General features: G+C 37.8%; 1 protein-coding gene across 1 annotated transcript in view; it reads right to left on the minus strand.

The window, feature by feature from the left end:
- The window catches only part of LOC114644521 (cell adhesion molecule DSCAM-like), a 647,203-nt gene that overhangs the window by 12,988 nt on the left and 607,459 nt on the right, over nt 1–26,756 (minus strand). The window contains exons 6-7 of the mRNA XM_051922477.1: nt 1,135–1,464; nt 772–1,056 (exon numbers count right to left, since the gene is read on the minus strand). Coding sequence (XP_051778437.1) covers nt 772–1,056; nt 1,135–1,464 — 615 coding nt within the window. The remainder of the gene's footprint in view (nt 1–771; nt 1,057–1,134; nt 1,465–26,756) is intronic.

Below are 26,756 nucleotides of genomic sequence, written 5' to 3' on the forward strand. Positions count from 1 at the left end.
TCTTGATTCATCATCCAAAGTTCATAAAACTAAAGTAATATTTCTGAAATTAACTGCTTTTCTCACACTTCTGACATCATAAATGGGAGCCAACAGCACATCATGCTTGTATAACCTAGATGTGCATTGTGGTCCAGAGTAGGCCATATAACATAATTCTCGGTTAATTCTTAACCAAACACCACAGCATTTGTGGACAGAGTACATTCTCTGTAGCCATATAACATGGCAAGATGCTTTCACATAAAAAAGCATCTTTGTAAAATAAAAAATCTTAAAACATTGTTGTAAAGATCCAATTTTGAAACATTGTAACAAAGGTTCTGCTCATTTCTCCAACACCAGGGAACAGAGGTATAATTAAAATTTTATAAGAATGGTGTTCCTAAACGATTTATTCTTTCTTGGACAAGAATGTCTAATTATTTACTGAATATAACTCACTGACACTCTACACTCTAAATAAATGTATACTTAAACCTAATACTTTTGTGTGTGTCTGTTATGTTTAGTCACATAACAACATAAGTCACAGGTTTAACAACAAGAGTTCTACACTTAAATAAACTGAGTATCTGACATGCTTTTCTGTAAGATCCTGCTTAATTTCCTTCATGAAGATTTAATTTCTGAAGTTCAAAAATTTCTCAATTGTGCTTAATTGTCTACAACAAGTACTTTTGTTTCAACAATAAGATTGATGAAAATAAGTTGGAAAAAATTCTCCAGTTAAGATAAAAAGTGTTATAAAAACCACAAAGGAACTGTTACCTGAGACATGAAACGTGGAGACAAACTTTTTTTCACTATCACTAGGTTGTACAATGCACAAAAAATCTTCTTCATATGAATCTTGTACAGAAAGATAACTTGTTACAGTGATCCTCCCATCCTCTTCCACTTTTTCAGAGAAATCTGAATGAACTGTTATGACAGAACCATCACCATAATTCCAGTGAAGCTCCGGTTTAGGGTACCAGCCTTTAGATTCACACTTCAGTCTAATCTCCCTACCAGGCTGTTTATGAACAGTGATGACAGGTTTTCTGCCATGACCTAAAAAGGGAAAAATTGTGGAGTAAATTAAAATATCTATAACTCATTTTCTACAATCAAATAACAAATCACACTCACCAGTGATGCTCAGGTACAGAGTTGTTTCATTCACCTGGCTGAGTGTCCTAACATAGCAGGTGTATCGGCCTCCATCCACATCTCTGACACTTTCCAATATCAGAGACAAATCTCCCTTTGTCAGATCAGAATGCAGTCGGGCTCGTCCCATGTACTGCTCATGTTGCTCCTCTCTTCTATTTTTGTACAAAAGTACTGGAGTTTCAAGTCCTTCTTTTTGCCACCTCACCTCCAAATCTAAAGCGCTCACTTCAGGGTTAAGGTGGCAAGGGATTGCTGTATTTTGACCCATAGTTGCACTAATCTTGTCAGGGAAATTTTTCAGTCTCACTGCAATAAAGAAAAAATACAACATTGAGAGGAGTAATTTTAAGGGTAAAATGTTTAGATTGAACTAAAAATACCAGAAATTACATTATATGTAAAATCATCTTCAGATTTTTCATTGTGTTTAAGGTATTAAAAAACATTTCATGAAAAGTCACAAAGACAGTTTTTCTCCCAAGAACATTGCTATTTCCTAATACAATTATTTATATTTCCACCCCTCAGTGTTAATAAAGAAACTCATGCACAGGTCAGTTTTTTAAGACTCTGTTCCTACATGGGTCTTATGTTCATGTTGCAAGTAGGTAGCACACAATTTTTCTGGCTGAAAGTACCACAGTTCTAAAAACTGTATTTATGTTATATGTAGAGTGCTTCATTTGGAAGCTTCCATCACATCTCCGACTTGACTAGAGAAAGAAAAGCACAGCAGGACCATAACATCTAATGCCAAAGCAGCAAAAATATGCAGTAAGTAAAGAACTGTGGAACATACTAATAAATTAGCCATACTGCAGTAGTTATATTCTTTATATATATATATTCTTTTATTGTTATTGTTATATTTTGTAGCTATTTAGCAATATATTGTAATCCAAACACAAATAATGTGAATTTATCTTAATCATTTCGTTGACTACCTGGGTTGCAACAGATGATGTTAAAATGCTCTAAAAGATGCATTGGTGATTATTTTTTGTGCAACTTTTTCAGAGAGGGAGTTAAAATCATTGGGCAGAAAATGCTAGAATCTCATATAATCTCTATATTTTTGACCTATAATGCCATATAGAAAAATGTTAAATCACATAGAGAAATCTTCTATGTTACCTGGAATAGCTTACTTAGAACTTAGAATATCAGTTAGTTACCATCCGGGCAGTGTTACAGCTTGAATATATTTATATCACCAGCCATCAGCACACTACTGTTCCTAGGTAACATTTTAAAAAAGTAAGGCAAGCTTTGATGTTCTACTTAAAGACAGTTGTTGTATATATAATTGTAAGATGGGTTGCGTTACACTATGTACATTATGTTCTATGCAAACATGACTTGACTTGCATAAGTGGAGGTTCACAAGTGACAGCAGAAGTGCACGAGATTGTTGAGAAACAACAGTATTAATGACACTATAACAGAAGATACCAGTGAAAAAGATGCTACATTCTTTGAACAAATATGTCAGTTTACGAGACAATCTACACTGCTGTTCTTCACTTAACATAATGTCATGAATTTTAGGTGGTAACTAAATGAACAAGACTGCAGGGATGGATGGATGGATGGATGGATGGATGGATGGATGGATGGATGGATGGATGGATGGATGGATGGATGGATGGATGGATGGATGGATGGATGGATGGATAGATAGATAGATAGATAGATAGATAGATGTTAACATAGGAACAACGAAATTGAAGGTGCAGTTGACTCAGTGTGAGGCATAAGAGTTAAAAAGACAAGAAGAGAGAAAATAATAACAAACCGAATAGTCATAAAAGTACTTTACAAAATATAGAAATTGCACTTTTTATATATACAAATTGCACTGGTTGACTTATGGTCTATATTGCACATTGGGAGAATGATATGGAGCAGTTTTATTCTGAGTTCAGGGCCATGATTGCTTTTGGATAAAAGCTGTTTTTCACTCTCGACAGGAGACGATACAATGGAGCGGGGTCCCAGGAAATCTGCGCATTCGTCTGCCTGTTCCAGGTCAGTCTCCGAGAGGCCATACGTTGCACTCGGGCCGGATGTCTGTCCAGACTTTGATGCAGCTTTAAGTTTCTTTTCCGGTTCTTTCTGACTTTTCTTTTTGTTACTCATGCTTATATATTGTAGTGGACGTTCCTTGGTCGGAAGAAATATAGGATACCTCTAAATAATATGAAATACGTGGGAAAATAAAGCCGCTGCTAGCGGAGCTCTGCTTCAGACGTCCATCTCCTATAAACGGACGAGACCAACCCAGATAAAAGCTGTTTTTAATGCGGTTTGTCCTGGTTTTTATTGCTCTGTATCTCTTGCCCGAAGGCAAAAGCTGGAAGAGGCAATGACCAGGATGTGATGAATCCTGTGAAATGTCTATTGCTTTTATGCGGCATCAGGAGGTGTAGATTTGTTCCAGAGTGGGGAGGGTGCAAACAATGGTTCTCTGATTAGATGTTTCAGCACGGAGTTGCTAGGCTCACTTATTGTGACGGGCCACAAATTTTGAAAATCTAGGAGTACACTGCTCATCAAATTTGAGAAAACTAGTAGACATAGAAAACATTGGCTACCAGGTGCTGTGCATAAATCTTTGCATCGTTTATACTAAAATGTTTACTCTCTAGGATGCATGTTCAAACAAGCAATGAAAATGTTTTAAGATGTTATTAGATAGGACTGCTGCTAATAGAAAATAAACAAGTTACATAATGACATATATATGTGCAGATATGATTGGTGGTCCATAATAATAATAATAATAATAATAATAAGAATAAGAATAAGAATAATAAGAATAAGAATAAGAATAAGAATAAGAAGAAGAAGAAGAATTTATAATATTATAATACTTTAAACATTACCACCAGAATAAGCTAATTGTAGTCTACATCAAGCTCCTGTGTCGACAGCTAAACAAGAGGTAGACTGTGCTTCACGAACCACCAGATAAGGACAAACGTCTGGAGAGGGATCCAGTCAGAAGAGAAAGAACATAAAAAGAATGCTCTATGGATTCAACATGAGGCCACTTGATACAAAAACATGCCAGAAGAGCAGTGGTGCCGGTTCCAAGTCAGTAAAGTTGTTGATGCGATAACTGGAAGGCGCCTGGTCTAAACAAACTCCAGAACCTCTGGCTTAAGACATTTATGGCTCTCCAAAGTCAACTAATGAGTGCACTGAACAAAGTGATTCCATGAACCTTGTCTGATGCCTGACTTGATGACCAAGGGTATTACGGTCTTACTATTTAAGGGTAAGAGCACCAAGGATCCAAAGAACTACTGCACAGTCACATGCCTACCAACAAAGTGCTCACTGCATTCAATGCATACAGGCTCTACGATCACCTGCTCAGCAACAGTATGCTCCCTGAGGAGCAGAAAGGTTGCAATCGAGCAAGCTGAGGATGCAAGGACCAGCTACTCATCAACAAGATTGTGATTAGACATGTGAAGAGCAATAGGAAGCATCTGAGCAGGGCCTAGAAAGACTACAAGAAGGCCATTGATAGTCTGCCATGCAGCTGGATCCTGCACAGCTTGAAACTCTACCGAGTCAGTCCAATAATCACCTGGTTCTTGAAGAGTGCACAAAGAACATGGCGAACCAGGATGAATCTGGTTCCATCCAGACAGATGAAATACACAACAAGTGAGGAATTTTCCAAGGTGACTCCCTGTCTCTTCTGCTTTTTTACACTGCCATGATACCTTTCAGCGGCATCTTCAACAGAAAACAAGTGGGGTTTGAAATTGAGACAGGCCAGTGAATCAGCATCTTGCTGTATATGGATGACCTGAACCTCTATCCATGAAGTGATGACGAAATAAACACGGGAACTAGCCCTGTTCAAGTGGTTCAGTGACAACATATGGATGGAGTTCAGCTTTGACAAATGTACCAAAATGGCAAGCTTGTAGCAGCTCCTGACATAGTGAAGAACAACAAAGAGACAATCAAGATCCTAGAAGCAAGTGAGGCGTATAAGTACCTTTTAGTTGACTACAATGATGACATCAAACACAAGCTGATAAAATCCAAGATCACTAAGGAATACTATTGTTGAGTGCAACATTTCCTGAAGAGAGAGCTCAATTTACACAATAAGATCTTTGGCATCATACTGTGTTGACGTCATCTTTGGAGTTAAAGAACATGGATCGAAAGAGCAGAAAATACCTCCCGATGCACAGCCTTCTGTACCCAAAAGCAGACATAGAGTATCTCTACATCTTACAATGCGAAGGACTCTGAGGACTTTTAGAGCTGGAGATAGCAAAGGAGGTCTGTGTGAAAATCTTGAGCGGACTAGTGGGTAGCTGCTGCAACTGCTACTCAAACACCGCCAAGCACTGCTCAAGCATAAGTCCATTGTGAAGAGAGGCCATTAGATAAAAAGAAAAGGTATAGGCTGCTCAAGGCCACTAGGCGATAAAACCAAGCAATTACTCAAGTCCAAGATCATGGAGGCCAGGATGCAGTACAACAAAGAGAAGCTATTGCAGGGCCAGTTCATGGCTTTGAAGTGCAGGTCTCAAGTGGGAAACCAAAAGCCTCGTCACAGCCATCTATGAGGTGAACCTGAAGAGACTATCTGCCAAATAGTGTCTGGATGCCGTGTACTGGCTTCGAAGTCACAACAAAGTCAGTATGTACCTGCACTGGGCATTATGCCAACAGCTGGGTGTTGCGATGACAGACAAGAGGCACAAGCATATACCAGATGCGGTTGTTGGCACCATAGACTATGTCATCTTATGGAACAAGACTATTCCCACAAACCGTACCATCACCGCCAATAAGCCAGACTTTGTGTTCCACTTTGTGTGTCTTCATCAATGTGGCAATCCCATATGACAACAATGTCCTGAGCAAGGAGGCAGAAAAGATCACCAAATATAAAGACCTAGAAATCGAAATCAGACACAGCAGAACACAAGGACAAGAGTGGCTGCACTGGAAACCATCAGGACTGGGATCCAAGAGCAACTGGACACACTTCCATGTAGAATCAGCTTGAAATGAAATGAATGAAAAATGCTCAAATCCTTTCACACAGCACCTTATATACATGGTATCCCTGGATGATCCCCTATTTAAAACAACCTGCATCAAGAATGAAAAGTTGGACAACAGAATAATTAAAGCAGCAGAAGAGATCAAACATCAGCTGGTTGAACAGCACGACAGACATACAGTATTAACTGCATCATCCTCTCTCCCAGAATCTACAGCAGTTATGGAACCAATGGTAAAAAGAAGGAAGAATTTGGCTAGCTTTTAAAAAAAGCAGAGCAGTACAGAGTTGAGCATAGCATCTTCCTAAAAAGAACAGACTATTCAAGAGGGGCCAATAAGCTACACGTAACGCCTGGACTTAGACACTGACATAGACCCCTTAAAGTGGTGGTGACATCATGAAACACATTTTCTATGTCTAGTCATGCTGGCTAGGAATTTCTTGTACACTTCTGCCACCAGTGCCATTTCACAGAGGGCCATCAACACTGGTGGAAACATTGTCTGCTGTCACAATCTGCACTGAAGACTGCAGACTGTTTGGTTTTCCTGGTATGTAATATTCACAAAGAGATTGGCCTTTGAAAGACAACATTAAAGTCTGGTTAGGTTTGCTTGATGTTCGTTGGAGCCAAAAAGGAACTTGGAATTTAATACTTAATTTTTATTCTATATCTTATTTAATTTCCTATTGTATAGCATATACTGTGTTCAAGTATAAATATAAGGCAAACACAATAAATTGCTTTGTTTATTTATTGTTCTGTTCTAATTTATCATTTTGCTCAATGCATACATTTTAGAATCTCTTTATGGAAAGTGAAAAAGACATCACCTAAGAATAAGCCACTGTTAACCTATGAAATTTGGCTTTCCTCAAAACTGGAATTTAATGAAAACAGTAAATTAGTTTAAGTATGAAAAGTATATATAAATGCTCATACACCTTGACACAAAATATACAGAAAACATTAGCATTTTTAAATATACTGTGATATAAATTTTTGGTAACAGCACAAACTCCTATATACAGTGTTATAAGATTTTTTCAAATGAAAAAGCACAGGATTGCCAAATTTTCATGATGCATTACATATCAATGGTAAAGAGTTAGCCAACTGTTTGAAGGCTATGGCAGAATATGTACTGTTCTTTTTTACTTTGGAAAAACACAAAGAAAACACAGTTTGCATTCACAAACTCTATGTACTATATAGCTAACAGAATTGTATGCTGATAATAGGAAAATACATATGTAAATAAGAATTAGCATGTTTATAAGAACATGTGAACCCCTCAATTAATCACAGTTTCCATAAGGTATACATACCAACGAAAAGTAGTTTGAAGAACCCATCTATACACACAGATATGAGAAACTTGATTTTGTTTGTTCTTTACCACACATAAGAAATAACATATGAGAAATGGAGTTGTTTCCATAAGTACTTTTGATGTCCATGGGTTTGGTAGGGAAAACAACAATTTTAAAGAAATTAAAGTCAATTACTCCACAGTATTAAGGATTACTGGCTCACTGAAAAAGTTGAGAGTTAGTAAGAATCTCACCAAAGAAACTCACTCAATTAGATACAGTTCATACACTGACTGAAAAAAAAAACTTTCTTTAGATTGACATGTAAAGAAGTACAGGTTTCTGTTGCTGTAAGAAAGTGATAATATTGTTGCATACTTACCACTAACACTAAGGTATAAACTTCCTTCATTTTCTTGAGTAACTGCCTTTACAGAGCAGGTGTATTTGCCTTCATCTGCAATTCTGACATCTTCAATTACCAGACTCAAATCTCCTTTTCTTAAATCTGTATACAGATGGACTCTTTCTCTGTAGTCTTCATGTTGCTCCTCTGTCACCACTTTTTTGTTCTTATAAAGAAGGACTGAAGTAGCAAGTCCATCCTTTTGCCACCTCAGCTCCAAATCTTCAGCACTCACCTTAGGGTCAAGATAGCAAGGGAGCATAATACTTGTACCCAAGATGGCATTAACATTTTCAGTTATATTCAGACCCACTGTGAGAAAGAGATGAAAAACAGCAATGATAGACAAAATGAGAAATAATGCAAAAAATGTTAATCACTTAAGCTTTCTTGGTTCACAGTGAAGCAGAGGGTGACTTTTCGAGCATCAGGTCAAATGGTAAAACTTTGGCTCTTCTATAAAAAGAAGCTGACAAATAAGATTAACTCATATATTTAAGTAGACAATTAAATCTTCTGTGAAAACTATGTTTCTGTAAAATGTAACAGATATTGCTTTGAAAAGGCACACAAGTTCATGTTAATTCTAGTTTGTGCTCAAGCATAGCCAAACTACATGGGAATGTGAATAATACTGCACCATTGTTAAGGGAAAGGACAGCTTAGACAAGCAATCAAATAAATGGTCTCATGAAACAATTGCTGCGGTGGGCTGGCACCCTGCCCAGGGTTTGTTTCCTGCCTTGTGCCCTGTGTTGGCTGGGATTGGCTCCAGCAGAACCCCCTGACCCTGTAGTTAGGATATAGCGGGTTAGATAATGGATGGATGGATGAAACAATTGCAGGCTAGCCTGAAAAGGTATCTGAGTCAATTTGATAACCTATAGTATAAGACAATCATTTGTTCATTTTAACATTACATGAAAAAGTAGAGAGACACAGAATTCAATGTCTTCAAATTTTCTGTAACTGCATTCCATGGGTGTTACACTCTTAAGAATTGACAAAATTGGACATAACTCAAATGACTCAATCCTGTTGTCACTTGATTTACTACTTACATATAAAGTTTTACTGCCTGGTATTAGAGCATGCCTGTCTATCCACTATAACCCATCACAAAACTTTACTACCAATACCCCTATAAAGAACATGCTTATGGGAGTGTGAGATGTTCCAGTTTAACATGAAGCCACTTGATGTTGCCACACTACCATCATTGCACAGTGTAGTCTCACATACTGTCAGAAGGTCAAAGCAAGAATATAAATGAGTTCCTGGTAAATTAGAGCTTGTAAGTAAATAACAAAAGAATAACATTCAATGGCATAGCATTGATAAATAAAAAGTATATAGTAGTTTAAATTTTGGTAGAAGCATTTTTTATTCTATTAAGGTCGCTTATTAGCCTATGAAGACAAACTGATCTCAGAATTTTATATCCCCATTGACTTGTTGTAAACTGTCAAAAATTCACCCAGGGCAAAACATTTTTTGTGAAGTATGATGTCAGATGTCTTTTTCCCTGGGTCACATGATTTGGGATATTCACTTTTTAACCCTATTGGCTTTAATGGAGTGACACTGAATGGGGCATTATTACTTAAAGAATACCATTATTACTTAGAGAACAATGAGCTGTGATAACTTACAATAAACTGTTGGAATCCTTCTACTAAAGTGGAAGAAAAACTACCCTCAGAATAATGCATTATTTTATTTACTGTAAAAAATGTATTAAACTTATCAAGCACTCCTCAGTTTGTTGTTTTTTTTACTTTGGGAAGCCTTTTCAGTGTTATACCTAAAAAAACTGAATATGCAAAGCTGTTATTATCACTCCAGTTACAGCAGTATTTGCGAACAACTCTATTACATTTGTTTAATTTCTGCTCTCCCTTTTTGGACAGAGGTACATATAGCTGTATAATTATAATACCCTTTTATCTTTTATATATCCATTGTGAGGAAATTAAAAACAAAAAACAAAGAACAGTAAACTGCAATGCTGATTGAATCAGTATACAAACTGATTTTGTGAATTGTTCTTCAAATATAAAGAAATATAGGTGATATTATACAGTACATGTGGGGACTTAAGTCAAAGGTAGCAGAATAATAGTCAGCTATGTCACAGCTAATGTAAGGTTTAACTCAGGTTGATTCTTAAATTTCATTATCAGTTGGCTATTTCTTATTGAGAGCATAAGATGCATTATTGGTGGGGGGGGGGGGGGGGAGAGTCGGTTACAGTATTTGTAACATGTAATGATATACAGTAAATGGTATGTGATGCTTCTAAATAATTTCCATTGAACGAAGCAAACACTTCTTCAATTCATACCAGTCAAGTGGAATGTTCCTCTTTTTATATGATCTGTCTCTGTTAATTAAAACCGGTACAAGAGATGTCAATGGAAGCCCCCTTCAGCAAATAACTGCTAAATAGGCATGGCTGTCAAACAGCATATTAAGACCTATCCAATACACAGGTTCTGTCAACATGTCTTAATGAAAGGTAGTACTTAATCATATTACCTGGTACAAGAAGCTTTACACTTTTACAATGAAGATTATCTGATATGATGCAGCATTTATACTCTCCTTCATCAGAAAATGCAGTATTCTTTATTTGCAGAGATGCATTGCCTTTTTCCATCTCTTGGATGAAAAAATTAACTCGATCACTGTATTCTTCATTTTGTATCTCCAGTATGCTTTTCTTGGGTACATAGCTCAGTACAATGGAGAATTTGTTATTTCTGAATCTGTACCATCTGACCTCCTTCTCAACAGCACTGATTTCAGCCGAGAGATGACAAGGAAGAATGACAGATTCACCTACCAGTGCTGTTACTGGAGCATTAGGAACAGTAACAGGGTCTGTGGAAAAAGGAATAAAAATATCACCACACAGAAAAGGTTAAGTGAATAAAACAATACGCAGGACAAGCAACTGATACATTTAGCCACATACTCTACAATACACAGTTAAAATGCTAAAATATGCCAAGTCTCAGTTGAGCTGCTAAGGACCTTTAGTGCTTACCTATTTCATAACATAAAATAACATTCTCTTCAAGTCTAAAATAACTTAGTGTGAAAGATAGTATTAACATTTGTTAAACATATACATAAACAATAAAACCAATCCAAGTATCTAATTGATTATACATTTAAGAATTTTAGCCTTAATAATACATTAATGATTTACAGCAATGCTGCTTCTTCTTTTTCTTCACCTTCTTCTTCCTCTTTGTCCATTCCCACTTGTATGTGGGGTCAATATGCTTGATCATCATTCTCCAAACAACTCAGTTCTGCACTTTCTCCGCAGTCAGACCCTCTTCCTTCAAATCTTCTCATACTTTATCTGTCCACCTACGCTGTGGCCTCCCTCGCTTCCTCTTCCCTTCTACTTCCATTCCCATCATTCTTTTGCCCACATATTCATTCTCCCCTCATCACATATTCATACCACTTCAACCCACTTTCCTATCATATCATTTCCTATCCTTTCATATCTCTCTGATGTTTGCTGTACCTCTGATTGTCTCATTTCTTATTCTGTCCTGTTTTGTAACTCCAAGCATTCACCTCAACAATTCTAATTTCTGCCATATCTAACTTCTTTCCCTATGCTCCCTTTACTGCCATGTCTCAGCTCTATACACCATAGCTGGTCTTATCACTGTCTTAGAAACCTTACCTTTAACCTTCTCATACAAATACTCCTGATCCCTTCTTCCAGATGTTCCATCCACACTGAATTCTATGGGTTATTTTTGCATCTAATTTTCCATCTTGGGCTACCACTAACCCTAGATTCTTAAATTTATCCTCCCTTAATCTCTCATTACAGGCTAACTTCTGAATCCTCATCATCATTAAACCTCATATATTCTGTCTTCTTCCTATTTATCTTCAATCCTCTATCTTTCAAAGCCCTTCTCCATTCTTTTAACTTGCTCTCCAGTTCCTCTTTTCTGGTGCTACACGACACAATGTCTTCAGCAAAAAGTCTACTCCAGACAGACTGGTCTTTTATCACATGACTCAACACACACATAACCAAATCAAACAGGTAAGGACTTAAAGAAGATCCCTGGAGCAGATCTACTATAACTTGGATCTTGTATGTTAACCCAACACTGCTTTTACAGTAATGCTGTAAAAAGGTTAAACATACTGTACGTGACCACGGGTTTCAGTTGATTAAAACTATATATCTGCATTAAATTCAGATATTAAGCAGCAAAGCAATTTAACAAAGTCATCTCATTTTATTCTTGAACCTCTTTAAATGAGTTCAGAAAACAAGCAGCAAGGAGACCAGGAGTTTGCATGTTCTCCTTGTGTCTTCCCACAGTCCAAACACGTGCAGGTCAGGTGAACTGGTGATCCTAAATTGGCCCTACTGTGTGGTCTGGGTGTGTGAGTGTGCGTGTGTGTCCTGTGATGGACTGGCACCATGTCCGGGGTTTGTTCCTGCCTTGTGCCCTACGATAGCTGGGGTAGGCTCCAGCAGAGCCTAGCCTCACAACCCCTTTCAGGACTAAGCAGATTTGAAAATGACTGACTGAATGAGTGACAGTAATGTTATCAGTATCATTAATAAGTATGTAGTTAAAAATTACAATCAACTTTGATCAGAAGTCATACAATTTGATACAGAATCTATCCAACCATCCTTTTGCTGCCAAAGCCAAACAGTGCATACATATAGGCAGTCCTGCACACAGTCATAATGGGCATCTAAGACTTGCCAATTAATCATTATACAAACATCTTTGGAATGGCGGGCATGAATTGCCCGGGAAAAATGATATGGAAAAGGTCAAAATGCTACCCAGGCAAAGAATTTAGCCCAGGTCCTGTGATTTATTTATTACTTGAAAACGTTTTGCAGGAATCCTTTTCATCATTCCTGTATAGTTGTGGAAATACTGTACCTTAATCTGTGACAGCACTTCTTCTCTTTTCTCCTTTAAAATGCTAGTGTATACTACATACATATACATACATATATTTACAATGCAGTGAAAAAACAGCAGGACAATTTAAAGCATGACTGTAAAGAAAAGCATATTTTCAGGAGTGAGTTAAAGAGACCAAACTGGGACAGGATTACATTTTATTACCACAAGCTACTTTGCAATCTGTTAGTTTTCTTTGCACAGTGGAAATATATGTTTTTTATAAAGATAAAGATGTGTTATATAAAATACAGTACTTGATCTGGTCATCCTATAAAGCATACAATTAAATGTTCCATTACTTCTCACCTAACAAGGTATACTGTACTACAGGCATGCGCAACCTTTCCGCTATTGACGGCCGCACTACAGACTTTTTACTTTAATAACGGCCGCCAGTAAGTCCAAGTAAACTTAATAATGTTTTATGATTTATGTAAAAATTTACAGATTACACATTAAAACAGAGTATGATATATCTGACAATATTCAATTTACTGGTCTACATATGTAAAAAAATGTCTACGAAACGTCATATAGGACAAAAAACCTTTACAGCAATTGTTTCAGGAAGTTTGGAAAACATCGCCATTAATGGCTTCCTTGCTCTTGCATGTTTGCAGACAGACTTGCAAAGTCAGGGGACTCGCTGGAGACCATTAGCCGTATTCCAGACTCTAGATTGCTGTCTACCAATCGGGTTCGGTACTTGTTTTTCAGATATTTCATTCTGGAAAACGCTGCTTCGCACATATGATGACCGTTTGCTAATGGCGATAGGCAGTGTATGGACTTAGCCACAAGGCCGTACAGGCGTACACGCCCATTTCCTTCTCAGTTCCATATTGGCTAGCCGCTAGTCACGTGACTTCAAATGTACTCCTGGGTGTCAGCCCATTTCAACCGAACTTAATATTCAAGTAAGCAAATCGGCTTTCGGCGTCACCATACCGACCCGGCCGACAAAGATTCCGCGGCGTTGAGACCCCTTACTCGCTGGAGTCCAGAGACCCTACACCTGCACGGCCGCCATTACGTACACTTTAATATACACGTCCACGGCCGCCAAAGTCCTTGCCCACGGCCGCATGCGGCCGTAGGTTGCGCACAGCTGCTGTACTATATATGGAAAAATAAAACTACTAAAACAATCAGTATTACTTTACACTTCTTAACCCTGTTACAGGGATCGGGGGCAGTATGTGACAAAACTGACTGATTATTTTAATAACACAAATATGGTTCTAACTTAATGCTAAGTTTCAAAATCATGGTTTGAAAAGTTGAAATAGAAATGAGAAAAGTAAACAGTAAACAAATGCAATGTAATACTAATTGAAAATGTAAAAAGGAAAGAATAACAGATAAAGAACAAGAAAACAAATCAGCTACTTCAATTATACTTTTTCTGGAGGATAAGGTCATCATTTTTCAAAACTGCAGACTGTCTCTATTGTAAGTTTTTAAATTTTGCTGAAATAACTATAATGCAATATAAATGGCCTAACTCATTTAAAAAGGGATTTATAATACCCTTAAAGGCACTTTACTTAACTCATTTACAAAGGCATTTACAGGACACTTGAAGACAAAGTATTTAACCAAATTTTTAATCTTTCTCCCTTTTGATTAATAACTGTACATTATATCTTCTTGTAAGACAATAACTTACCATTAGTTTATAACTTAGATGCATGTTGTCTTGTTATTGAAGTATTTTATGGTACTCAGTTTAAAATAGTCAAGAAGATGTATAACTTAATAGTGAAATAACTGGCAACAAGAGATGAACAAATACAGTAAGTACAAGGATTAATACTGTTGGGTAGAACCATCCATCACTAGGAACCTCACTTGTATTTTAGACATAAATGATGACCTGTCCAAGGAACCAAAGAAAGAGCAACATCAAAGACAGAGATATGTTAGAGAAAGAGGCACCATTTCGTCTGGACATTAAAAATCACAACTCATGGCCTCAGTCCACCTGCTGATCTAAAACTTATCCAGTACAACACCTCTTTTGGCACTAGTGCTAATTTTCAGTAAGCTTTCTAAGACTATACTTATCCAGACTTTGCTATATTTACTTTCACTGCTATTATTTCTATTTTAATAAATACTATTTTGTTTTTAAATGTATATAATTTGTTATTAATTCTAAAACGATTAAAGTATAAAATAAATACAGGTCATCTAGTGTGAGGAGATTGACACTCTTTTTCTCAGGTTTTATAAGGCTGATGGTGACAACCCAAAAAGGGTATACCTCATAGTAAATGTTTGGTAAGTGGTTTTAACTAAGTGTCTGAATGTTATTCTCGAAGATCAAGGTGTGTCAGCTTAGGTCTAAGTTAGGTCTGGGAACACAACCTTTATGTGTCTATTTGTTATGTGACCAAGGTCACCTTAGATCTGTTATATCCAGGGACATTTATGTGTCTAGGGGCCTCATGTATAAATGATATGTACTCACAAATTTGTTGTATATGCCCATTTCCATGGTCACTTTGAGATGTATAAAAATTAAACTTGCCATAAAGCCATGCACATTATCACGGCAGCCCCCTCACCTTACGTACACAATTTTCTGCTCAGTTTTGCAAAATGGCAGCATGCAGCATCAAAGCAATACTACTGTTTCTGTGTGGTCTTCCTTTTTTCAGATTCGCATCAAAGATGTGGGGATTATCAAATTCACTGAAATTAACTGCATATTGTTTACAGATTTAAGATACTTGATTGTAATCATTCTGCAACAATGTAATGGTACACAGAATGGCCAAACTATTCCAACTACCACAGCTTCTTTAGCATTATTAGAAGACATCGCAATTGGAAGAATTAGAAGAGAGAGAGTATTTATAGTTGATGAAGACTGGCTTCTAAGTCAATTTTGATTTTCAAGAGCTATCCTCTTGGAGCAGTGTGCTGAACTGGAGCCAGCTTTACAAAGGCAGACTTTGCAGAATTGTGCTCTACCTGCTCCTTTGCAAGTTCTGACCACTCTCAGGATTTTAGCAACAGGAGCTTTTCAATGTGAACTTGCAGACCGATCGGGTATTTCACAAACATCATTGAGTTGCTCTATGCCAACTGTATGGGATGGTATTATCAACTTATCATCCATACAGATAAGATTTCCTTACACTGTGGCTGAACTGGGAAACATTAAAGCGCAATTCGTAGCAACGTCCGGTTTTCCAAACGTAATCATAGTGGTCAAGTACATGCATATTGCTATTTTAACGGCGTTGGACAAGTTAAATCAGCCAGGGATGAATCACCAAAAGAATGAGATGACATTACATCATCTATAGCAAGAGAGCTTATAAAAACAGCAAATCCGCTCAGTAGCTGGTTCTTTTTCCAACTACTGTGGAAAAGGCAAGCAGTACTTTTAAGGATAGTGAGTCACCACAAAAAGCCAAGTAAAGAGCAGGGAATCTATCTATTGTGGCTTTTGGTAATAAAGGCGCCTTCAGAGAATGAATTTGCTTATGTAAATAGAAAGCATTTCCACTCTATTAATGTGCTGCTGTATAGTGCATAGAATGTCTATCGCATTGTTCAGTCATGTAACGTGCTGCATAATGTGTCACATAATTGTGGGTTGCCCATACCTGAAGAGATGCAGTATGATGAACCTGACCCACACAATGATCAGCCAAATTGGACAGTGCTACAACTTCCTTTGAATGTAATTAGCATAATGTAAGAACAGGTAATCAAAGGCAGCATTTATTTTTAACCAATTCATTTAATTTGTGATCAATATCACATAGTACAGTCCTTATATTTCTTAGTTCATTGGCTAAACCTCTTACAGCATCCACTATTGCATTCTGTGAGTCGAGAACATGGTCTGTCAGCACAGAGCGAGATGTTCGCCCAGTGGTTTCTGAGGCAGAGGTGTGTGTGCAGCCAGCATCTGAATATTGGCTGGACACAGCAGCACCATCACCATGTGGATTTGTGTCCTCAGCACAAGGGTCAGTGTTTGTAATGTTGTCTGAAACAGAATAAACAGACGGTGGGCTGCGACTAGTTTTTCACATTGACTTCTTTTTTATTTCGGGCACTGTGTCAGTTTCTGAACTTGAACTTTCAAGTGTTTCCGCCATGCTGGATCACTCCATCAACTTCATTTTGTTGCTTATACCACTGCTTAAACCAACAAATAGTATGATTTTCCTTGTCTCCACTTCGCATTTGCTGAAATTCTTTTTTCCATGTGCTTTTGCCATCATCTTTTAACAATACATGAAAGGCCTGTTTATTCTCTGGGTCCAAGGTTGCCTTAGATCCAGGTTATATCTGGGGACACCTGTGTGTTGTTCAGTCTGTAGCTAGTGAGACCCTATGTGGAGTACTTCAGAGTTACCAGTTGTGCAAGCATCATTCATAATTAGTACTTGTGTGATATATTGTCTGTTATTGTGTGTGTTTGTGTGTGCCTTTATGAGTGTGTTAAATTTAGGGTGTGAAAGCAGACCAACCCAAAAACAAACTTGGTGAGTTCCACTCATTCAATGATAATAAAGACCAACATGTACTTTTATATGTGATGTTTAGTTATTATAAATTGTTTACCAATGAATTTATGTCAGCTCTGTCCTTCCACCATGTACTATATTATATCCAAATGCATCTGCACCAGTCAAACAATCAAAAAATGCTTTTCATTCTAGTAAAGGCATAACAACAATAAATTGACTTTTGCCAATTATCTTATATTTTACTGCAGTGGAAAATGGAAACTATAGCATGCACTACCACACATAGTTGCACTACCACTACATCCAAATGGCTTTTTTTATCTTTAATTGAACTTATTAAAAGCATGTAACATTCCATACAATAAAGTCAAACTTAACAAAACTAAATTCAATTTAACCCCACCCATGAGAAAGAGAGGAAGGCCAACAGCCAGAGTAAAACATCTAAATGTGTAAGTAAATGTATGACTGAATCAAATGAAAACCTCCTATAAATACACTGTCACCTATAGCTCATGGAACGCTACAAGAGAAAGTGCCTTGAATTTAGCAATTCACTTCATACAAGCAATTAACAGGGTTAACCAATGGAAAAGTGTGCATTAAGGTATGCCCTGTCAGAGATTTATGAGCACCTGCTAGCTCAAAGAATCTTGTGTGTGCATGTGTGTTTCTGCACTTAAAGAGTTTTTACCAATTTTAAGATGAAACCAACATTTACCAAAAGTTCTCCAGAAAAATTTGGATATGACAGGATCTTGACATAAATCCAGTTTCAGTAGCAGTATGGCTATGTTGTACTATCCAATTTGCTAATGTTCTTACTGCACTTTCATTCTATGGTCAATTTCAACCTCATCCATTATGGTTATGAAATTTTGAAATTAAAGTATTCTTGCTTGCCATTTTTGCCCAATGGGAGAAAAACTCAGCTGCAGTATGGGAAACACTAGCACAACCCAGCACACATCCTTGGCTGGGCTGCATAAACTCAGGATTAGCCTTATAAAGGGTGACAACTGCAGCTGTTATAAACTCATGAGTTCCCAAGCATATAAGTCTAGAAGAATTCCAAAAATGCCCACCTGGGAGTTTACCATCAAACCCCAGCTTGAAACAAAAAGGACCATGTAGAATCTTTAAAAATAAAATACTTATTTCACAGAGAAAGGCTCTGTTATACTGTGAAGCTCTGGACAGCACAAAAGACAGAGGCAATTCCTATAAAAAGCAATCCCAAATTCAAACAAAATACCAATCTGAAATCCAAGAGGTGAAGTCAAATAACACAGCACAGGTTCAAAATATCTTGCAAATCACAAAAGCAAAGAAAATTACAAGAGAACTCACCACACCACGAGTGCATTCAGATTGAAATGCAAGGTATTGTGGGTTCTCCCCACATTTATAGGGTTAAGGCCAGTTCCTAGATGGTGATAGATACCACCTCTTGGGGGACCACGCAGAAAACACAAGAATCATGATAAATGCTTAAAAATTAAGAAACTAAATAATCAACAATGTAAGCATAAACAATGAACAAAACAGACATAAGATGGCATTTGAACTACAAACAAAAGAGGAATGCTAGGTGAAATAAAACAGCAGCTGCCCGGGTTGTGATTTTTCAGAAGGCAGGCACTAACTGAGAGCCCACGTTCATTATAAGACAATTTATATTATCAAATGAAAGAGACCTAGTAGTTTCAAGTTGTCAATTAAGTCAACAAGTGAGTCTTAAAAACTGGTAGGAAAACCAGTGTACAGTACTCTGAGAACAACCCACACTGACACAAGGGAAACAAGAAACAAATCCCAAAACAGAACCTGGGTGAATGTGCTTTGATTGCCATATAGAGGAAATACAACTAAGAGCAAGAATGATTAAAGAGGATTAAACTTAACAGCTCATAAACAAGTAACTCATGCAGGGTTCATACATATGGAGAGAAACTGACAGCCAAAACAAAAGAACTTGTCTTTTATAGGCAATGTGATCAGGAAACCAAAACAACACCAAACTTTAATTTGCCAAGGAAAACTAGCATTGTATTGCTCAGGAAGCTACATGTGATTAAGAAAGTATGTTTTATTAAATTCTGGTCTAAAATGCACAATATGAGAATTATTCTATACTGTCAAGCTGTTCAAACCATTCTGCTACTACTCTACCATTAGTTCAAAATTCTGTAAAAAGATTCATAATTGTAATTAAGAAGAATAAAAATAAAAGAATGTCTCTCCCATTACTATAGTGGCTTTCAAATACATTCGGATATGAAACTAGAATTAATGTTTTCAGATAACATTGTGAAAAATATATTATCACACACACATGTTTAGGGGACAACCAAAGGGCCTGAATAAATGTAGTGCCATGCCGGACCAGGGGGTGGCGAAGTGCGCTAATTCTCTCTTTCAATTCCTTGCAGACCATTCTCGGGCAGTCAACGACGTCACTTCCTGTTCTGGTCCTGATCACATCACTTCCCCTGCAGGGGTTTAAAAAGCCACCATCTTAAGAAGATAGTCAGTTCTGTTTTGGACTCAATCGTGTGAACATATCTTTGCTTTTGAACAGATTTTGCAGCCAGGAAACCTTCCCAATGTCTCTTGGTCGTTCTTGTTACAGTGGCATAGTCGGCAGGATGGAAGAATCCCAGAAGAAAACGGGATCGGACCTGAATTATGAACTGGTGGGAGAGTACCGGGGTGAGTTTCCGGGTGGGGGGCTCGTCCCAGATTTTGGAAAGAACCGGTGCAGACTCAGCTCCCTTTGTCTAGTTCCAGGCCACATAGAATGTATAGGGAGAGTGTCGACGGGACACACAGAAGTGGGCTGGTCTCTGTGGGGTAAGCAACAGGGACTTATTATGCCCTCTCAAATGAGAGGGCTGTCCTCCCCGCCGGGACCAAGGCCCCAGGGAAAGGTGGGTATTCCCCAGACCAGCAGGTGAGGTTGTTGCAGACCTGGAGACTAGATCCTGAGAGATCTACCCAAGAACAGGTTGACGCTCTTTGGGAAAAGGTGGTGGAGTGGTTAAATCCCTCTGAGTGCTCCACCTTTCAAATAGTAAAAAAGGTGGCCTGCTTTATTTTTTTGAATAGCATACCTGAGCATTTCACCGAGCCAGTCTGGGGGGAATTAACTCATCAGGCTCGTAGAAACCACCAGGACAGCCTTACAGTCTGAGAGAGCAGAATGGTCCTTTATTATTAACTAGCAAAATACCCACGCTTCGCAGTGGAGAAGTAGTGTGTTAAAGAGGTTATGTAAACATATATATACATATACATATATATACAGTACATATCTACATATACACATATCTACATATACATATATATATACATACATATACACATCCACATATACATATATATACATATACAGTAATCCCTCCTCCATCGCGGGGGTTGCGTTCCAGAGCCACCCGCGAAATAAGAAAATCCGCGAAACAGAAACCATATGTTTATATGGTTATTTTTATATTGTCATGCTTGGGTCACAGATTTGCGCAGAAACACAGGAGGTTGTAGAGAGACAGGAACGTTATTCAAACACTGCAAACAAACATTTGTCTCTTTTTCAAAAGTTTAAACTGTGCTCCATGACAAGACAGAGATGACAGTTCAGTCTCACAATTAAAAGAATGCAAACATATCTTCCTCTTCAAAGGAGCAAACAAATCAATAGGGCTGTTTGCTTTTAAGAATGCGAAGCACCGCGGCACAAAGCTGTTGAAGGCGGCAGCTCACACCCCCTCAGTCAGGAGCAGAGAGAGAGAGAGAGAGAGACAGATAAAAAAATCAATACGTGCCCTTCGTGCTTTTAAGTATGCGAAGCACCGTGCTGCATGTCACTTCACGAAGCAGCTGCACAGAAGGTAGCCAACGTGAAGATAATCTTTCAGCATTTTTAGACGAGCGTCCTTATCGTCTAGGTGTGCGAACAGCCCCCCTGCTCAATCCCCCTACGTCAGGATCAGAAAAAGTCAGCGCAAGAGAGAGAGAGAGAAAAGTAAGCTGGGTAGCTTCTCAGCCATCTGCCAATAGCGTCCCTTGTATGAAATCAACTGGGCAAACCAACTGAGGAAGCATGTACCAGAAATTAAAAGACCCATTGTCCGCAGAAATCCGCGAACCAGCAAAAAATCCGCGATATATATTTAAATATGCTTACATATAAAATACACAATAGAGTGAAGCCGCGAAAGGTGAAGCGCGATATAGCGAGGGATCACTGTACAAATGTACACATCTACATATATATATATACATATGTACATATATATACACATATATATACATATGCACATATATATATATATATATAAATATAGACATACATATATACATACATACATTGACATATATATATATATATATATATATATATATATATATATATATATATATATATATATACAGTGGAACCTCTAGATACGAGTTTAATTCGTTCCAGCACTGAGCTTGTATAGCGAATTTCTCATATCTAGAACAAACTTCCCCATTGAAAATAATGGGAATCCAGTTAATCCGTTCTGCACCCCAAATATATTAACATAAAAATCAATTTTCCTAACAAATAACACTGATAAATTATATATACTGTAGTCTACCTTTAATAAATAACTCTGGTAAATAATATAACTGATTATTAAAAGAATCAAAACAGGTGTCTAAAGTGCAGTAGAGCATTCAATAAATCTTTAAATAAATAATCCTTAAAACAGTTGTGAAGTGGAGGTTTAAAATACACAGGAATAACAATCCTTTAACACAAGGTTAAAACGTCAAAAGAATGCAGTCTTTAAAAAACAGATGACAATCCCCGGTGCTTCTTCTCTGTTAGTGTCTCATCTGCGGGCTCTGCAACAGGAGAGACACTCTTAATGCAGCTGACCTTCTCTACACCGTCCTGCTTCAGCTGTTTGGCTCGCCTGTTCAGCTCACTGTTCAGCTACACGCGAGCCTGCACACGCTCGCTCGCTCTCCCGCACCGACTGCCTGCCTGACTGCCGCAACCTCCGTTCTCTCTCCTCTCCTCTCCTCTCTTTTCTTTTACTTCTTCTCCCCCTTAACCGGCTCGCGCTTCTCTATATATTCGGGGAGGACATGGCAGCTGCAGCCCATCAACCACAGGAACAATCATGGATGTGGGCAGTTTCCCACCTGTGCACTTAAGTGAGAAATGCAGACACCGCAGATCGCGGCTCGCAACTGCTACCACGCCCCCTCGCTAAGCTGAGAGCTATACCCACAGCCTGGCTCGTGGCTCGTTACGCGAGCCAATGCTCGCATTTAGATCTGAATTTTTCGCTCATACTTTCCTCGTATTTTGAATTTCTCGTATACAGAGGTGATCGTATCTCGAGGTTCCACTGTATATATATAGCAAAATACCCGCGCTTCGCAGCGGAGAAGTAGTGTGTTAAAGAGGTTATGTAAACATGTATATACATATACATATATACATATATACACATATCTACATATAGATATATATACATATATATATATATATACAGTATATACATATACACATCCACATATATATACATATATACACATATCAACATATATATACACATACATATACACACATACATAAACACACACATATACATCCATCCATCCATCCATCCATCCTCTTCATATATACATATATACATACATACATACATAGTGCGTTGTAACACGGGCTGTGATTGTTACATGGGAGGGAGACGACAAATCACAGCTTCCCGCTTTCTAATCGGGCCTGTGATTGGTGCTTTGACGGATGCCCAGATCCCACAGTATCTCCCCTTAGGAGTGGCGTTAGGCAAGTGTAATTGAATAGCGGTGCTGCAAGTTTAGCTTTACACCTGTTTTTAAGGCTTATTGACTGAAAGGGGCTTTCATGAAAAAACTTAGGGCTTTGCTACAGGATACACCCTCCACAAGTTAAGGAAGTAAAAATAAAGGTATATATTTCTGTTTTATTTAAACCTTTTAAGTTCGTATGCATAGCCCCATTTGGCTGTTTTAGTTTTTTTTTTTTCTTTCTTCAGTAATATTTAATCTCCTTAACACTAGAATTACCAGAGTCTACGAAAAAACTCATAGATCCGGCCCACCTTAAAACCGTTCTCGCCTCTCTTTTGTCTTCTAAATGTGCCGATTAAGAGGAGCAGCGAGCAGCCGGCTATTCCATCCCCCACCGTCGCAGAACGTTCACTAAGTTTTCCCAGCTCATGGCTTGTTTGATTATCTGGGAGTGACTGAACTGCTGGAGTTTTAGAATGAAAATAATAGATCGCTATTTGGAATACATGCATTTCATGCGTGTTCCGTTTCTACAGTAATCTGTGTAAACACATTGCTAAAACAGAAACTTTTTCATATTTTAGTAATAAATGTTACAAAATGTAGGCATAAACTATAGAATCTGTGAAGCCTTAAGTCCAAACATCAAATAAACATTTTCACAAAAAGTTCAAGGATGCTACAACAGCTTCTGTGGCTTAACGATACGGTTTGCTGACTTGGGGCACAACAGCCCTGTCGTGCTACAGAGACGTGAGTTCGTTTCCCAGCTTTGAAGAAAGTGTTTTTTTTTTCCTCAAACGGACATTGAATTTATAAATTGGTATGCACTGTAAATCGTTATCTTTAAAATGTCAATCGCGGTTATTTCTGTTGATTAATTCATGCTTTTTTACTTAGAGTCAGAACAGGAGCTTTTTCTGCTTATTCAGCTTCTGATCTGACTCAAACAGCGCCAGTATAACTTCACACCCGATCTGACGCTGTTCGTTTTCAAATAATATTGCATTACTTCGACGATATTTTCTGATTGGTACTATTCGCGTCATAAAATGATTTCTTCAGAACTACACATATATTTGTCTCTTTCTTTTTTTAAAATGTGCGTTGTAGCACGCAGCAACTGGCCACCTGCATGTTCTTGCGCACACTGAATAAGACCGCGCTATATGCAATCATCAGATTCAAATGTTAACAGTTATATAGCACAGAATGGAAATCAGCAGTTCTTAGCATTGCACCACGCAAGCTGTCATATCAACCGCCTACTGTAACTTGCTTTCTTTTTTCTTCGGTTATAGTCTTGAATAAAAGTGCACCTGTTTTGTTATACTTTTACATCAACATATGTTCCTGTGTTTGAGCTACATGGGCATGCTCAAAAAATACACGTATAATGCCACGAAAAGTGCATGCAGACACTTCAGTACACTGCAGAGCTTTAGCGCGTCTTTATGTGAAAACAGCAGTATCAGATGGGGAGTGTCTGATGATTGCATATAGCGCTGAAGTTACTGCTTTTTACTAGGCTTTCCTCTGCATGTCCGGGAGTACAAAAGAAACAGCATACAGCAACACGTGGGGACTGGCAATATTGGGGGAAAAAAACACGTGGTCGTATGTATAGTGATACACTGCAGAACTATAGAGCGTCTTTATGTGAAAACAGCAGTGTCAGGTGGGGGGCGGTAGGGAAGTATCCTGAACGAGACTGAGACAATGAAAAGTGAATTTAAAAAAAAAATAAAGCTAACCTTTACAAATATCATAAATTACACTGGCTGTTACAGACTGAAATCAAATGTATCTTTTTATTCTAAAATAGTGAAAATAAGAACACTTCTCAAAATGGAGTTGTGCAGGATCGAACCAACGACCTTTGGATTCCCAGTCAGCAACTGATAGTGTTGCGCCACGGAAGCAGTGATAGCTAATGCGTGTCAAAGTCGCACACTAAGGCGGCTTATTTTGGCGGTGGCTTTTTTTTTGTACCTTTTGTGTAAGTGTTTCTTTGATATTTGGACTTCAGGCTTCATACATTATATAGTTTATGCCTACATTTTGTCATTTGCTACTAGAATATTGTAAACCGTTTCTGTTTTAACAATGTGTTTACACAGATTACTGTAGAAATGCAACACATATGAAATGCGTGTGTTGCAAATAACAATCTATTATTTCTACTCTAAAACTCCACTTCACTCCCAGATAATCAATCAAGGCATGAGCTGGGAAAAGCTTGTTTACGTTCTAAGTCGTTGGGGGGATGTAATAGCCGGCTGCTGGCAGCTTGTCTTTATCAGTACATTTAGATGACAAAAGACGCTGGCGGAGCGGTGAGAAGGGTTTTAAGAAGCGATTTAAGGTGGGCCGGATCTACGAGTTTTTTCGTAGGCTCTGGTAATTCTAGTGTTAAAGAAAAACAACATATGCATTTTACTTTTTTTGTATCTCTTTAGTAATATTTTAGTGTAAAAGGATAACCAGTATTTAAACCTTTAATTACCCCGATCTACATGCTGTCAAATAAACGAACCACACGCCGTGGCGCAATTTTAGGGGCTTCGCCTCTAGCGTTGACGTCCGAGGTTCGATTCCCGTAAGGGAGTGAAGTGAGCGCTTTGCACCGACGAAGTACTGCTTTTAAATTTTTATTAAGAAGAAAAGAAAACCTTTTTAAATTAAGTCTTAAAAAGAGCTGTAAAGATATTGACAATAACCTACGCAAACCCACCAAGACATGCAATCGTTTAAATCAAGGCGCGAGTCGAAAAACACCATCCCATAATATTAGTTAACGATTAACACATTTCTATATGTATTGTAAGCATACAATACAACTGATAATATGTTGCGCTTATTTATCTGGTGTACCGACATTTTTGCTTGTTTAACGGCTGAAATCCAACATGGTTTGTGCCCTTCAGAATGAAAACAGTTTGCATTTATCTTTTTAATAAAAGGCGAGCTTAAAAGGTTTAAATAAAACAGAAATATATACCTTTTATTTTTACTTCTTTAACTTGTGGAGGGTGTATCCTGTAGCAAAGCCCTAATTTTTTTCGTGAAAGCCCATTTCAGTCAATAAGTTTTAAAAACAGGTGTAAAGATATTGACAATAAGCTACGCAAACCCACCAAGACATGGAATCGTTTAAATCAAGGCGCGAGTCGAAAAACACCATCCCATACTATTAGTTAACAATTAACACATTTCTATATCTAAATCTAACGTGGTTTGTGCCCTTCAGAATGGAAACAGTTAGCATTTACCTTTTTAATAAAAGGCGAGCTTTTAAGCCTGAGAAATCACCCCGTAAATGCACACGTTTAATTGCACATGTGTTAATATGTATGGTTACACAGTATTAAAAGACACTCAAAAATTAACGTCATTTACCTTCGTTCCCACGTTTGACAAATGCTGTAAATCTCTTCCTTGTTTTTAGTTCACGTGATTACGTAGGAGGCGTGATGACGCGATACGTGACTCCGCCTCCTCCATTAGAGTATATGGACAAAAAATAGCTTCCAGTTATGACCATT

The sequence above is a fragment of the Erpetoichthys calabaricus genome, chromosome 2, assembly GCF_900747795.2.
Source record: "Erpetoichthys calabaricus chromosome 2, fErpCal1.3, whole genome shotgun sequence".
NCBI classification, from domain to species: Eukaryota; Metazoa; Chordata; class Cladistia; order Polypteriformes; family Polypteridae; genus Erpetoichthys; species Erpetoichthys calabaricus.